The sequence below is a fragment of the Medicago truncatula genome, chromosome 3 (assembly GCF_003473485.1).
Source record: "Medicago truncatula cultivar Jemalong A17 chromosome 3, MtrunA17r5.0-ANR, whole genome shotgun sequence".
Classification (NCBI taxonomy): Eukaryota; Viridiplantae; Streptophyta; class Magnoliopsida; order Fabales; family Fabaceae; genus Medicago; species Medicago truncatula.
In genome coordinates this window covers 54,883,945-54,900,334 of record NC_053044.1, presented here as the reverse complement: position 1 = coordinate 54,900,334, position 16,390 = coordinate 54,883,945, and the positions used below count along the sequence as shown (strand labels likewise).

The 16,390-nt window shown below is 34.3% G+C and overlaps 2 protein-coding genes across 2 annotated transcripts; one reads left to right on the top strand and one right to left on the bottom strand.

Annotated features, from left to right (window-relative positions):
• The first annotated feature begins 2,366 nt into the window (after nucleotides 1-2,366).
• Nucleotides 2,367-6,729, top strand: LOC25490144 (protein cereblon). Its single transcript, XM_013606597.3, has 10 exons — nucleotides 2,367-2,667; nucleotides 2,757-2,836; nucleotides 2,919-2,996; nucleotides 3,816-3,928; nucleotides 4,046-4,111; nucleotides 4,588-4,689; nucleotides 4,807-5,278; nucleotides 5,716-5,921; nucleotides 6,008-6,171; nucleotides 6,375-6,729. The coding sequence occupies exons 1-10, from the start codon at nucleotides 2,498-2,500 to the stop codon at nucleotides 6,517-6,519; spliced, it is 1,596 nt and encodes a 531-aa protein (XP_013462051.1). The 5' UTR covers nucleotides 2,367-2,497; the 3' UTR covers nucleotides 6,520-6,729.
• Nucleotides 6,730-7,620: 891 nt separating this feature from the next.
• Nucleotides 7,621-12,610, bottom strand: LOC25490143 (NADP-dependent malic enzyme). Its single transcript, XM_013606596.3, has 19 exons — nucleotides 12,330-12,610; nucleotides 11,702-11,822; nucleotides 11,508-11,582; nucleotides 11,264-11,415; nucleotides 11,071-11,176; nucleotides 10,874-10,939; nucleotides 10,674-10,769; nucleotides 10,485-10,556; nucleotides 10,318-10,401; nucleotides 10,130-10,228; nucleotides 9,800-9,847; nucleotides 9,662-9,715; nucleotides 9,288-9,386; nucleotides 9,097-9,186; nucleotides 8,930-9,007; nucleotides 8,717-8,791; nucleotides 8,523-8,613; nucleotides 7,994-8,122; nucleotides 7,621-7,904 (listed from the first exon to the last, which is right to left on the bottom strand). The coding sequence occupies exons 1-19, from the start codon at nucleotides 12,440-12,442 to the stop codon at nucleotides 7,816-7,818; spliced, it is 1,737 nt and encodes a 578-aa protein (XP_013462050.1). The 5' UTR covers nucleotides 12,443-12,610; the 3' UTR covers nucleotides 7,621-7,815.
• Between the last annotated feature and the right edge of the window lie 3,780 nt (nucleotides 12,611-16,390).

Below are 16,390 nucleotides of genomic sequence, written 5' to 3'. Positions count from 1 at the left end.
TTACATTTTACGCTCTTTTGATAAATAGTTCCTACATTTAAGTAAATGTTTTTAAAGTCCTTACATTTTACTCCCGTTACCAAATTTAGTCCCTGACGTTAATTTCCAAACGGAATGCTGACGTGGCATCACGTGGGCCCCAATTATTTTGTGATCTGGCCAAAAAAACAGAGACACGTGGATGTTTATGCGGCAACAATGGTCCCACATATTAAATGAATGTAAATTAAACCATTTTAGTGTTAAATTGTAGTTAATTAATGAAATAAATGGATTAACAACAAAATATAAATAAAATAAGAAATAAGAATCTGAATGGACCGTATAAATAAGAAACTAAAGAAATAGAAACCCTAAAAGTTTCACAAAGTCCATCGAAGAACACGGCTAGCGGCGCTATTCACTGAGTTCCAGTTCAATTCTGATTTCAAGATTGTTGTTCCCTGAGTTCGAGTTCGAGTTCGATTTCGTATTCACCGTTCAAGTTTGATTTTCGAGTTTGCTTCTTGTTCACCGTGTTGTGGTCCATGTATGTTCGCTTTTAGGGTTTCAATTGTTTAATGTTTGTTTGTTTCTTTCGATGTTGATGGTTTGGTTATTGTTGTTTACTGTTGTGCTAAAAAAACTATTGGCTTGATTTTTGTCCTTTGTTTTCAAGTTGGTTGTTGTTTTCGATTTGTATATTTGCGGGAAAAGGGGTTTTTTGTGCTTTCTTGTTGTATTGAATACGTGTGGGGTAGAGCAGTGATGGCTTTCATTTTTGCAAAGCTTTTATGTCTTATTGTTGAGAATCAAAAGATGCCTTCAATTGTGTTTTCTTTTTTACCCTAAAATCATATTGTGTGTGTGAACTTACCATTTTGCCCTTTGTTTTGGCAGGTATGGCTTTTACAGCTGTATTTTTTGTGAAGGGCTTTTTTGTAAGTGAAAATGGAATGAAGTATGAGGGTGGTGTTACTCGTGTAATGGAGGGTCTGGATGATGATAGGTGGTCTTTTTTTTGAGATTGAAGGTATTATGAAGGAGTTAGACAAAGATCATGGAAGCTCTAGAATGTGGTGGAAGCCTGCAACAATTTCATTAGATGCTGGATTGATCAAGATTGGTGATGATGAAGATGCTGGCATCATTGCTAAGTATGCTGTTGAACACAATGCTAGAGTTGAGATATATGTGGAGTATATAACTGAAGTTAATGCTACTGCATATTATCATGTTTGTATGGACCATGAAAAGTCTGTGAAAGATAAAAAAGGCAAGGGTGTGGCAATTCCAACATATGAATCTGGTTCTGATGCTGATATGAAGCTGGTTGTGATTCTGATGATAGTGAGTATTCAAGATTGGATGGTAGTGAAGAGGAGAAGGTCTTGGGGTTGGATGATGGGTTTGAAGAAGAGCTAGTTGAATTTGCTGGTGAAGGAACTTCTAGAGCTAGAAAGCCGGATGTGCATACTAGTAATGGTGCTGATGATGGTAATGCTTATGAAGATAATAATTCAGATGAAAATGATTATGTGTTAGAAGAGCTTGATAGTGCATCTGATTCTGGGGGTGATGGATCTGTTGAGGTTAGGTCAAGATATCCAAAGTTTAGTAGTACTTTTTTGATGCTTGACGCCTATTTATGTTGAACTAGGTGTATGTAATCAAGCATTTGACATGTAATGCTTCATTTTTTTTGTTAAATATGTGATGAAGCTTAACTTAGGTCTAACTACTATAACTTCTAGCCTTTTTTATTTTGTTTTTGGTTGGTTAAACATTCCAACATAGACAATTGGAGTACCAATTGTAGGTTCACTATGATGTACAATTGGAATGGCAATTGCATAAAATTTTATGCAATTGCATTTTATGCAATACTAATGGATGTGTTTATTTTGCTAATGTCAATTTTATGTATCAATATGTTTTACTTTTCTTATTTTGAACGGAAAATGTATATATATAAGACTTTAAAAACATTTACTTAAATGTAGGGACTATTTATCAAAAGAGCGTAAAATGTAGGGATTAAAAATATATTTAACCTTTTTTTTTTATGGTGGCCGAGATTCGAATCCCAAACCTTGCATATTTTATGCATTGTCCATATCAACTGAGCTAAACTCATAAGGACAAACATTTACCTCATCTTAAATGCATTAGCGCAGAGCCTTGAACTAATAACTTTTGAATCCAACATACATATGTCGTTTCAATTAGTATACTTTGTCAGCGAAATAATTGTTTAATGACGGAGTATACTAATTAATCTAATAAAAAAAATAAAGTAAAATATTTTCTCAAATTGTGTTAGATTAAGCTAATTTCATTACCAAAAAAAGATTAAGCTAATTGAATCATGACCATAGTGCCCTTACTGAGCGAGCATTGGGGATTTTGGGCCGCCGAGTCCAAAACCTGACACTCATCATCACACTAAAATCCTACGTATCGACGACTTCATTCTCACAAGGTTGAAACTGAGTATCGTCGAATATCGCAGAAAAAAATGGATGAGATTGAGATTGAGATTGAGGAGGGACTGGAGGGTGCCCCCGAAATAGAGGGATTTCAGATCGATCAGTTCCTCTACGAAGTCGAAGGAGAAGAAGAAGAAGAAGAATTCGATCACCCGTTTTTTCACTCTCCATCTACTTCTCCCACTTCTCAAGATCCACCGTACGTAATTCATTCCTTCACTCACCTTTCTACTCTTAATTATTCAAATACCCTGCAACTAATAAATTACAAACAATTTTATTATGCAGTAATAATGGTATTGGCATTGGCTCATCCGATGAATTCACTTTCAATACAAGTATCGCCTCTTTGCATACATATCTTGGTGGTACGCAATTAATAATAATTCTATGGATTCCTTGTTTTGCGATTGTGTTCTTTGGTTCACTAAGCTCAATCAATCAATGCAGATGTTGAAGACACGCGCCATAGAACTGCTTTCTTGGATGCTGGTGCTACATTCAACCTTCCACTCTTTTCTCTCCAAGGTACCAAATACTACTTTTTCTATCTATTTTCGCTTTCTTCTATCATGCTTCCACATTGGTTCTTCTTCTTCTTCTGTTTTTTTTTTTTAGACAAGACACACATGTTGTTGTTCTGTTTTGTTTAGACAAGACACACAAAATGATATCTAGATACTCATGCATGCTCTTATAGGAAGGAAACTGTGTAGACAATCAGATATTGTACTTTCAGGGTTCATAATCATACTTGCACTCTTAGACTTCATCCATCATTTGAATCATAGGCTTTTTCTTTTGTCAATATTATTTATGTTTGGATTGCGCGTTTTGGAGGATTAAGTCTATATTTTGGTATTTATTTGAGATTTATTTTTTAAAAAATTGATAGAACAGCATGATATACGACCGAATAACATCTTAATCACACTTAAATTTATTTTTAGAAACATTTTATAGCTTCCTTAATTTAGAAAAGAAAATAAACCTTCTCCTCCAAAATTCTCATCCAAACATACCCTAACATATTTCATTTTCATGTTAGTCATTGTCATTTCCAAGTTTCTTTTACATTTATTTATATTTGGTCAGATTTGAGGTTCCTGGATCCTTTATTTATTTAGCTTCTCTGTCATGAGGTGCTTTTGCAATGTCATTTGAATCTTTGATTCTATTAAGTTGTTGTAAGATATTTTCTGCAAAAGTAGTGTAATTTTTCCTTCAAGCATAAAAAGTGCAAAAAGGATGTATTCATGCCTGACTTATCTTCTCATCCTTATCATATCCTTTTATAATTTTTATCTTATTGCATGAATTACTTTGACTATTCCATGCAATATTCAGGAGTTGTACTCTTTCCTGGGGCCACTCTTCCCCTTAGGGTTACTGTTCCCCGTTTTGTGGCTGCTATTGAGAGAGCTTTGAGTCAAGTTGACGTTCCTTACACCATTGGTGTGGTAGGTTAACTTAACTCCTTATGATGATTGCCTGTGTTTTACCTATGACTGAGATTTTGTTTTAGTTTTTTTCATAAAAAACCATCATGGTGTCATGGATGTGCATTTTCATTTCAGGTTCGGGTTCACAGAGATACCGAAAGTTTTACGATGCAGGCGGCAAGCACTGGGACAACTGCTGTGGTATTCTATCTCATTGGGACAACTTATAGCATCTATCACACTCAATAATCTACATTAATAAATGTTGAATCCACATATAATTTTTAAATAAAAAACGAGTGGTCCAATAGTTAGAGGCAAATGGAGACTGAGAAAATTCTCCGGCCAAACCATTAAGACATATTTAGAGATAATGTTATGTTTTTGAACTTGATACATGATTGGGAATTATGAAGCCATTATATCTATGCAGTCAACCGCGTCTAGTGGGATAAAGTTTGATTGTTGTTGATGTGGACTTGGGACCAACAGAGCTAAATTAATTTCTTATGAACATAACATTCTATTAGTTAATACGATGCTTGCTTTTGCAATACAGCAATGAATAAACCAGTTCCCTGTATTTTCAAGTTGTAGTATTCTTAGTCCTTTTCTAGTTTGGTATCAGTGTCGATATATCTTTTAGCTTATTTTACTCTCTAATATCATATCTACAGATTCGACAGTATGGGCGCCTAGAGGATGGTTCACTAAATGTGGTTACCCGTGGACAACAACGATTTCATCTAAGGCGGTCTTGGAACGACGTTGACGGAGTGGTTAGAAAAATATTACTACATTTTCTCCCTTTTTATTATTATCCACATGTGCTTTAGCTGTGTAGCTAAAGATTGATGACTTCCTTTTCTTTGTTTGGTTGTGGTCGTTCTTCTTAGCCTTACGGAGAGATCCAAATTATTGAGGAAGATCTACCATTGAGAACTCCAAGGGGCATTTTTGGCAAATCAGCATCATCAAGTAATATGCCTTGCAGCCATGTTAAGATGCATGGCTTAAAAAATGGACAAAACAATTCAGATGCAAATCCAGATGAGGATTTTGAGAGTGAGCTTTCACCAACGGAAAGGAAGGCCCATCTATCAGCCATTGGTTCCAGTTCTGCGTCGGGTATGGCGGATGTATCAGCGAACAGCAGCGGTGTTAACTTCATGCATAACTCAGATCAGGAAATAAGATCCAATTTGGATTTGAGCATTGAAAAATGTTCCACTTCTGGAAAGCAGTCATCCAAAGAAGAGCTTAATAGATGCTACAAGAATATACAATCGTATAAGATTTCAAAAGCATTCTGGCCCCACTGGGTTTATCGTATGTACGACTCCTATTGGCTTGCACAAAGGGCAGCAGGTAGTTTTACTTTTGTTCTTCTAACTCTATTAGATATATTTTTTATGCCTTTTCCCCCTTCTTTGTTATGACATCACTGTTATGGGCTGATGACGTTGTGCTTTTCTTTTGGGTGTTTGTCTTTTATTATTGATTTTAAAATTCAAACAAAAATCTTAATGGAAAATTTATGCTCAATTATTACTTGTATTTCGGAAATGGTTATGTAGAGTATACTATATAATCTATGCCACTGTTCATTTAATATTTATTAAATATTGTTGATCTTAATGAAATTTCAGATAATACAATTCCTCATACGTTCTTGTTTTCTGGTACAATCCTCCGTTTTTATAAACAATTTAAATATTATATTTATCTCTAAATATCGGCTTGTTATTGAGAAATGAATGTTATTCTCAGTATAAAAACTAATTGTTATGTTTGATAATCTGTAGATATGTGGAAGCAAATAGTTGGGGTACCTAGTATGGATAGTCTCGTCAAGAAGCCTGATGTTTTATCATTTCATATCGCCAGTAAAATACCTGTTTCTGAATCTACAAGGCAGGACCTTTTGGATATCGATGGCATCACATATAGGTTGCGCAGGGAAATTGAACTACTAGATAGCATTGATCTTGTCCGATGTAGAATATGCCAGGTAATCATTTTCTCACCAAAGCCCCCACAATTTTGCACATCATATTGCTTATATTCAAAATTTACACGACTTTGTATATGTTGTAGACTATAATTGCAAAACGAAGTGATATGTTGGTGATGTCAAATGAGGGTCCTCTTGGTGCCTATGTGAATCCTGGTGGTTATGTCCACGAGATAATGACTCTTTACAAGGCCAATGGCTTATCTCTCGTTGGGCACGCAGTTACAGAATACAGCTGGTTTCCTGGGTGAGTTTTAGTCCATTTTTATGCCCCTGCGATTTTATGGAAGTAACAAGCTGTTTACTATGTATCATGGATGAAACTATTGCATTCCATGAAGCTTTGTGAGAATTAGCTCAGAATGCTACATAATTTGGGAGTGGGTATTTTCTTGAGTTGTTTAATGTGCAATCTGATAAGCTTATTTGTCAAAATGCTACTTTTGGCAGATATGCATGGACAATCGCTAAATGTGCTACATGTAGAACCCAAATGGGATGGCTTTTTACAACCACCAACAAAAAACTGAGGCCTGATTCATTTTGGGGTATTCGGAGCTGTCAAGTTGCAGAAGAAATACGCAGAAACCTTTAGTTTTACTATGTAATTAATAGTGGCCTTATAGTTACGAGGTTCATATGAATGCGTTAATCTAGCTTAGTGTGGAAACCTGTGTTCATAAAGCACTATATGGTGCTGTTATGTACGTAATATATAGTGCAATGCTCATGTAGCAAAGTGCATGGTTATATTATGTTAATAGTTTAACAAGTTAATGAAAAATTATTATTGTGCAAACTAAAATAGGTTGGTGAAATAAAAAAATTATTTCAGGAATTTTTATGTTAATAGTTTCAGGAAACTATTATTGTGCAAACTATTATGTTAATAGTTTCAGGAATTTTTATTTTTTTAAAATAAAAAATTATTGTGCAAACTAAAATAGGTTGGTGAAATAACTGTATATTTATGAATCTGTCAAATTTACTTTGCAACCTTTAAGATAAACAGAGAACTAGTTTGTTTGTGTGAACCGACAGAATTTCTTCTCATCTGATTTCTGTCACTTTTCATTGGATTTCTCCCTTCAGCAGCAAATGATTAGATATTTGTCTTTGTTTGAGAGTCAACAGAGAATAAAAAATAAAGAGAATAAATAGAATTGTGATGTTTGGTTTAATTAAAATGAGGTAAAAAAAACATTGTACAAACAAAAAATGGAGTAAAAAACAGTATTTTATTTTTATCTGATTGGATGAAAAATAAGAACAAATAAAATGCGTTATGAACAAATGCATACGGCCCCAAACAACTAGCTCATGCTAATGTTAAAAGCATGTTCAACATATATCGAAAATGTAATGTGAATATTATTGAGGCTAAAATATGGTTCTAGTCCCTGCAAATATGCCTCGTTTTGGTTTTAGTCCCTGCAAAAAAAAAATTGTTTTTGGTCCCTGCAAAATTTTTTGTTTTTTAAAATAGTCCCTGACCCCATTTTTGTGATGATTTGCATACGTGACACATGATGACTGGACCCATTTTGTAGGTTTTGGTCCCTGCAAAATATTTTGTTTTTGCAGGGACCAAAAACATTTTTTTTTTTTTATAGAGACTAAAACCAAAACGAGGCATATTTACAGAGACTAGAACCATATTTTAGCCTATTATTGATAATGAGTATGATTTCCCTTCTTCCTACAAGTCAATATTTTGAAGATTGGTAATACTCAAAGTCGAATGTGGAACAGGTTGAAGAATTTAAGTTCAAATGGCAATGCCTTATATACCACACTTCTAGTAAGCAATAAAATAAATAAGATCAGTTCGCTTCCTAAAACACTGCAGATTGAGAATGTAGTCCACATAATACATGATTTGATCAAAATCTCAACGGTAGCTTCGATAGCCTGGGCTGTACATGCAACTTTCTGCGTATTTGACAAGATCCTTTGGTCGAGGTAAATGAGAAGCCAGACCTGTACACCAATCAGAGAAGACAAAATTAAGGGCAACAAAAAACAAGACAGTTATGTTTGAATTGAACACATTTCACATGGAAACTGACCAAGTTCGTATGTCTTAGCTGCAACACTAGCAGCAATGTTGGCTGATATCTTTCTGATATTTGTGAATGGAGGGTATATCAGTCCCTTATCATAGTTCTCCTGTGATACTTGTGCAGCCAAAGCTTCAGCTGTTTTAAATAAAATAAATTGGTTAGCATTCAAGTCGAAACTACTATGTCTGATTAATTAGAATTCTTTAGGGGTTGTTTGCAGCCCTTTGCTTTTATGGCAGGCTCCTCTTTGTTTTTGTTGATAAAGGATAGCCTTAGGCTTCCTTTCTTTCTTTTGTGTAAACAGATTCAGGCCTTAATCCTGGTTTGCATTTTATTTTCATTGCCTTGATAAAAAAAAAAAAAGTCGAAACCATGTCTTAACAACACACAACGGCTATCGATCAATTACCATCGTCATATCATTAAAAATGTTTGACTTTAATCATTATGACGTTTAAAATCCTTGATACAAAATTAAACTCTAATTCGACATCATGTTCTAATGATATAATCTCTCAAGGTTGCATGTACTTACAGGCTGCCAAGAGCATCTCATCACGCACGCGGATTGCACCAGAGATGATCAAACCCAAACCAAATCCGGGAAAAATGTAAGCATTGTTGGACTAAATTGCATTGCAGCAAAACAAAATATTAAAGTCAGTCACTAATTTTGGTAATGTATGTCTGTTGAAAAAGAAAATGCTTTGTTAAGTATTGAATTAAAACCTGTCCAGGAACAAAAACTTTTCCTTCATATTCAACAGGATCAAATGGGCTTCCACTAGCAAAAATTGCTTTACCCTGCAAATAAAAGAGACGAAATAGCAATACTGTCAGTTAAGAGTTTTAATTGTTTATAATTTATATGCTTTAACAATAACTCACAAAATGACAATTCTTAAGCTAAGCAAATAAGAAATAACGTATAACTTTTTTTACCTTGCTCCATGTATAAGCTTCTTCAGCTGTGCACTCAGATTGTGATGTTGGGTTGGAAAGTGCAAGAATGAGTGGTTTCTAGATTACATGGCAAGAAATGTCACAAACATTAGAGATATAATCTTCTTATAGTGTAGTAAAAATTATTTGAGAAAACATGAATGTACCTCATTCAAGGATGCCATGGCTTCAACAACTTCCTTGGTAAATGTCTTTCCTACTCCAGAGGATCCAATCAAAACGGTTGGCTTGATTGCCTGATGGAATGAATTGTGAAATATGGTGTTTTGTTATATGAACTAAGGGTAACAAATATATTTTTGAATTAAATCAAAAAGAATTGAGACACTTTACTCACCTTGACAGCATTTAGAAGCTCCTTCACAGGTTCATGCTCATGGGCCCAAGGCTTTTTGAAGTGTTGAAGGGATTGCAGACGAGAGCTAACAATAAGACCCTGCAATAGAGAAAATATTTTATGAGATTATGAAAAAAAGAAAATCTAGGAACCAAAGAAAATCGTGCCCTTCGTCTTTGATAGGAATTACATTTACAGGTATAATAGTTAGTTGCAAATTAATTACCCTCGTTAGAAGTTAGTTGTTCTCATTAGCATATATAAGTCTGTATGATCAACATTCTCACTAGCTATTTTATTTTATTTTTTACATTTTTCTTGTATCCACGACTTCTATCTAGAATTGTAATACTAGACATTTCAAGCATTTTTACCTTGGAGTCAACAAGCCAGATCTTTTTGCGAGTCTCTTCAACTGGAGCTTTTGTCTAGCCAAAAAGATAGTATTTAATTTAAGTACTTGAGATAAACAATAACTTTAGAAAGAAAAAATTACAAATATCAAATTATACCTGTTTTGAAATCTCAAGAGCTATCAGTTCTGCTATACCAGTTCCAGCCTTCAATAGCCAAAAGATAGTAGTAAGAAATTTACTTCCAGAGAGAGTTCTAAACCATGTAAGATCAACACTTCACATTGAATGTGTATGCAGTGTCCAACATATGTAGTTACATTCAATTATTCTATTTTATCAAATTATTACTAGTGTGGACGTGTCAGTATCAGTATGGTGCCCGGTGGTGTATGTGTCTGCGTTTCACAGTTTCGAAAGCATAAATGCAAAAGGTGAGGACTTCATAATAAATGTAAATAACTAAATTAGTCTTCCTCAGGAAATTACCTCTCCAGCTCCTAAGAATAAGAACGTGTGGTCAGCTAAAGTTCCTCCAACTAATTTAAGGGAAGCAAGCAATCCTGCTAACACCACAGATGCTGTACCCTGAATTAAACCAAAGAATCAGAGTCAATAACATGAGTTATAATAAGAATTTGTGCATAAGTCAAAAAATTTCAAGTATGCTACCTTACCTGTATATCATCATTGAAAACAAGATGAGATGAGCTGTATTTATCCAGAAGATCGAAAGCATTATGATTGGCAAAATCTTCAAACTGAAAAAAGGAATTATAAAATCAGGAAAACAATTGATTCAATCAAACCAAAGACACTCAAGATGTTGAATCAGATATATAACCTGTACAAGAACTTTCTCCCCATAGTTCTGCTTAACTGCATGCATAAACTCTTCTAGAAGCTCCGCATATTCCTAAACCACAATAAACAAACACTATGTTAGCAATAACCACAATAAACAAACACCATGTACAGAATAAGGAATTGTGCATTAATTTGCGTGTCAGTGAGTGTGAGGGATGATTCATACCTTCCCAGTTGCTCGCTTCTGTCTAAGGCCAATGTAGAATTCATCATTCAACAACTTCTCATTGTTTGTGCCAACATCAATGGTTATAGGCAAACACTGAAAGCAAGGATCCAAATAGTAATTCATTAATTAATTGATCAGATATGTGGAAGGGGAAGGGAAATGGAAAAAGTAAAAAACAAGCATTTAGTAGTTCTTACTGAAGAAGGGCGAACACCTCCTAATGCAGTATAGAGAGAAAGTTTCCCAACAGGAATTCCCATTCCCTAACAAAATTATTGAAGAGAATCATGTTATTATATAGGATTAGCTGGATTTCGCCATATTTTTTTGAATATAAAGGTTCACAGCGTAACTGCTTCTGCAGTTTAAAACCATGATATGGTGATTTAAGTACCTGGCAACCAAGATCGCCTAGTCCTAATATTCGCTCACCATCAGTCACAACAATAACTTGAATAGTCTTTTCTGGCCAGTTTTTAAGTACCTCAAGGATTTTGCCTCTGAAAAAATTCAAGTGCTTAGAATTTTCTCATCTAAAATGCTAAGCTAACAAACAAAATAAGGCTGACAAGAAAAAAAATACGTACTTCTCCTTCAAACTTATATATAGACCCTGAGGACGTCTATAAATGCTTCCATATTTCTGGCAGGCTTCTCCAACTGTTGGAGTGTAAACAACAGGTAGCAATTCTTCGACATTATCGATCATAAGCTTGTAAAACAGCCTTTCATTCCTCTCCTATCAATAAAAAATGTCAAAGACAGTGAGAAAAGGAAACTTAAATGAAACAACAGTTAATATGAGACAGAAGAAACAGATTAAGTACATGCCTGAAGATCCATCAAGGCTATGTACTTGTGAAGAGGAACATCATACTGGCGAAGATTGTGCATCAACCTCTTTTCCTAAAAAATACAAAATAACAACAAAGTTAGCCAAGAGTGTCAATAAGTAATTTAATACATGAAATGTTATTATTATGTTACATTATGAAATAATCTTAGTATAATCAAATTCAAATAACCTGCAGCTCTTGAGTGAAGACAGCTGGTGGCAAAAGGCCACGAACATAATGAGCATCTCTTTCTTTCTCAGTGAAGGCAAGTCCTTTGTTGTAGCGTGGATCTCTCAGCAAAGTGCATCCACTGTAACACAATCATTATTAGTTATAAACTCGATGCAATAATAATTAACGACTTGAGAAAGAAGCAAGCCATAATGATGCACGAAAATCATGAATTTTCTTCTGAGACCATTAGCCAAAATTAATGCTTTAATTAAATTATACATAATTTGGTTCAGATTTCAAAATCAGACCAGATAATATTCGACATCATTATCGGGATTCGGCCCTCTTTTGTAAAAAAAAAAAATGCTATTCAACATCATTAAACTTATACATAAACAAACACATTAAATCTGCAAATGCCATGAAACAGATGAATTGTTCAAATAATAATAATGAAGTCAGATAGATCGAAAACAATATCGTCAAAACAAACAAACAGGGCATAGATCCAAATTGCACATTGTACAGAGAAACTATACATAAAAAAAATGTTTATGCTAGCTAGTTACCATAATTAGTTCGTAAGTTGTTGCATATTTTTTCAGATGTATTGTGACGTAATTAGGATGAGATATGGACGTACCTAGCAACAGAGAAATTCCATGGTGTGATAAGTTGATCCTCTGTAGCACTATCCTCACCATAGAGGTCCTTAACACCACCACCGACACCGTTCACAAAATCCTCAGTTGCCATGTCTAAGCTAATTAACACCGTTAATTAGTATTAGTAATATTCTAGTCTCTCTTAAGTCCTAAGCCAAGTAATAATAATAAACCAAACACAAGCTTTGAAAATATGCAGACAGAATGAGAGGAAAACAAAATGTGAGGTTGGTATATATAACCTTGTGTTATGTCTGTGTATAAATAACCTATTTAAATAATGTTTGGTTTGGTTACATATGTGATGGGAAAACATAGAGTTAGATTTCATAATTTTCATTATTTCAATGGTGACAGGCACGTGTAGTAATGACCAAATTAAAGAAAATACTTCATGTCCTTTTCCGACTAGTTATGTGCTGTCTTTGTTTGTTGGACCAGTAGAGAGACATCATCATTCTAGAAAGATAAGATACTACAAAACAGTAATGGTATTTATTTCGTTGCCCTTTTATTTCACGTAGTAATAAAAGGAAAAATGAATAAAGATGGAAATCACCTTAATTAATTTGTAAATGTTGAGAGAAGAAGATTCGTAGATTTTCCGCGTTTTATTAAAGTCAAGTCAATATAATAGTGGCAACAGCCAAACAGTAAAGAAACATTGGAGAGTAGTCAAACACTCATATTCAACTGATTAATTCATAAACTTTTTTGAAACCGCAGTATTAATTGATTAAAAATGAGTTTAATAGTTATGCATTATCAATTTTTTTTAGGCTTAATTGCACTTTTGGCCCTTTATCTTTTTAAAAGTTGCGATTTTTGCCCCTAACTAATTAAAATACAAAACATTCCCCTATGTATTGGATCTTTGGCAGTTTTGGCCCCCAAATCCACTTTTGACTTAACATTCGCTGACGTGGCATCCACAATGGTCGACACATGGCACCTCACTTAAGGGATGTGGGTGCCACGTCAGCGAATGCTAAGTCAAAAGTGAACTTGGGGGCTAAAACTGCCAAAGATCCAATACGTAGGGGGTTGTTTTGTATTTTAATTAATCAGGGGACCAAAATCACAACTTTTGAAAAGATAAGGGTTAAAAGTACAATTAAGCCATTTTTTATGACTTATTCTAGTTACACCCTATTGCTTTTCAATTCATTATAAAAAGTTCGTCAAAGAAAATTCATTTAGAAGATTTACTTATTCAAGGAATAATTGAAATTTCTTAAGTAAAAAAGTCCTATTCTCTTGTCGTTATTTTCATTTCTACTCAAGCTGGTCGGAATGGGTGGGATGGTTCACATATGATACATACTTTTCAAACATCGTTTGGTTTTTAAGTTTTAAGTTTCAACGTTGTCGTAGGCAGTAGCCGTCTCACAAATACAAGGCCACGTTCAAGAATCCGTCACTGATTTCACATTGAATCACATTTTGGCTATTCAATTTCGTGCTTTTCATAATTAATTACAGTTTAACAATTTTTATTGATAAAAAAAATGTGCTTCTAAAACCGGATTACACCGGCCAGTTAATTTAGATCCCGTCCCGTTCCGTGCGATCATCAAAATTGTTAGCATTAAACAACCGCTAAAGAATCGCTTAAACCGGAAAGAACTAGAAATTGAGGTCGGTTTTAGAAAATCGAACGATCCAACAAAACCGCATTCAAAATTTTCCTCGCTTCCCATTCTAATTTCATCATATTTGAAAATCTCATATAGACTTTACTTATGGGTTGTTTGGCAAGACCAATAAGTTAACTTATAATTTATAAACTCGCACCACTAAAAAGACTTGTTTGAAAACTAATCTAGAGCTTATTTTTCAAACAATATTTCAATCAATGTTTTATTTTTGAAAATTCACACGGACAAATGTATCTTCCTGCCCATCCTTTTTTTTTTTGAGTCAAGTAGTATAGTGGTTAGAATTCACTTTTTTCGAGGTGATTAAGTGGGGCGTTCGGGGTTCGAACCCCGACCCTTGCATAAAACAATGCATGTCCCTGCCCAACTGAGCTATGTTCCTACCCATCTTTTTACCTACTTGTTAGGAATATTTTTGTGGGTTCACAATCAATACGGTATCAGTCTAATTACCTTCCCTAACCACGTTGAATGTTGGGCATTATCAGTTTATTCAGGACTATTACTTTTCCCACCCTATGTCTTACTAGCGCCCTATTACTTTTTCCGAATTCATGTTTCACTAATTCGGATTTTATAATCCGAACTATGCTTATGTATAATCATCAATCAGGATCTCTCACATTTTAGCAGTTTTGAATTTTGCTTTTAAAAACAACAACAAAATTAAGTAAAAAAATGCTAAAAATACCCTGACAAAATAAAAATCATCAAAATACCACAAAAAAAATCTAAAAATCAAATAAAACCAACACAAATTTTTTTGGATTTTTGTGAGTATATGAAAAATTAAAAATAGGTCTAAACGATGAAATTTTATATTTTGTGGGATGGAGTCCCTTAAGAAGTTCTTTCTACGGAAGTCTTGATCCTTGATTTTTTCTCTCTCTAATTTTCTGGGGAAGTTTCGGAGCAATCTGATCAAGTAGGCCAAAAACCCAATTTTTTTACTAAGAACAGCTAACAATGACCAAAAACATAAGGATGAGAGTTAGGAAGATTAATATTGTCCATAAAATAACTATTCATATTACAAACATGATTAGAATTTGTGCTAGTACAGTTCGGATTATAAAATCCGAACTGTTTCTCCGTTGGAAAAAGGGTGTTTAAAAATCAAGTAAAGCACCATATTTTTTGAAGTTTTCGGATTATAAAATCCGAATTGAGGAAGAACTAATTTTTTTCCCCCTATAACGCAGGGAAAACATGAATTCGGATTTTAAAATCCGAATTTTTCAAAGGCATTTTTGAAAGATTTACAAAGCGTATTAGTATGACATATGATGGAAAAAGTAACAGTCTCTATTCAGACACCCACATTTCTATTTGGGTCGTGTGATTTTAACCCAATCAGCCTCTAGTTTGTCAACATTGCCCAACCCAACTTCATCATGCAACCCAGCCAACATTTACCATTCTCAAACTTCTAAGATACTAGATACGACACTTCTTACTTGTGGTAGAACATCAAGTGGCATTTAGGGTGGGATGGAGAAAGATTTTCCCACCATGGGAAAGTTGATTTCTAATCCTTGGATCAAATGAAGAGCATAGTTTTATCATAGTCTCTCACCACTAGATTTTTTCACACTATCTCCCACACCCTTTTCTCTCCTCCATCCCCACTCACCCACCACGAGCAAACCACCACCAAGTCCATGTGTCCAAATTCCCAACTCTTTCAATCTCTCATCAACTTCATTTTTTATGAGATAAGTTATGGAGCATCAAAATACGGGAATTGAAACAATGCCATGATAGTTGTATTCAAACTATGGAGCTCAAAGGTAGCAAAAAATAAAAGAAAAATTGTGGAGCTTAAAGAAAGAAAGAAAGAAAATGAATGATGCAGTTTCAGATGATATGGGAATTTAAATTTAATTCATTGAGATAATTTCAAAATTTAAACAATTCCATGGTTGTTGTATCCAAGCTGTGGAGCTTAAATTTTTTCTTTAGAAAAGTATGGTGGGACGGTGCTTACAGTTAGCTGTGAATTTAAAATATTCAATGTTTGTAGTTAAATATACGTGTAGCCGATAATGTATAAAGGGCTCATTTGATGTGAAAAATACACAACTAGGTGTTGGGACGATGGGGATCAACATGGAGTACCAATTTTTCAGATCTGGTGATGGAAGAAGATGATAGAAAAAAATCTGGTATAAAGAGACTATGATAAAAGTGTGTTCTTTATTTAATCCAATGGCTAAAATCAACTTGTCCATGGTGGAAAAATCTTTCCCCTTCCCACCCTAAATACCACCAGAACATCAAACGAAATTTCGTACTCAAGTTCATCACAGATTAAAACAGGGATAACAGTATACTGCATCACATAGCTGGGATGACTACTGATAGAAATTCACCGCACCACC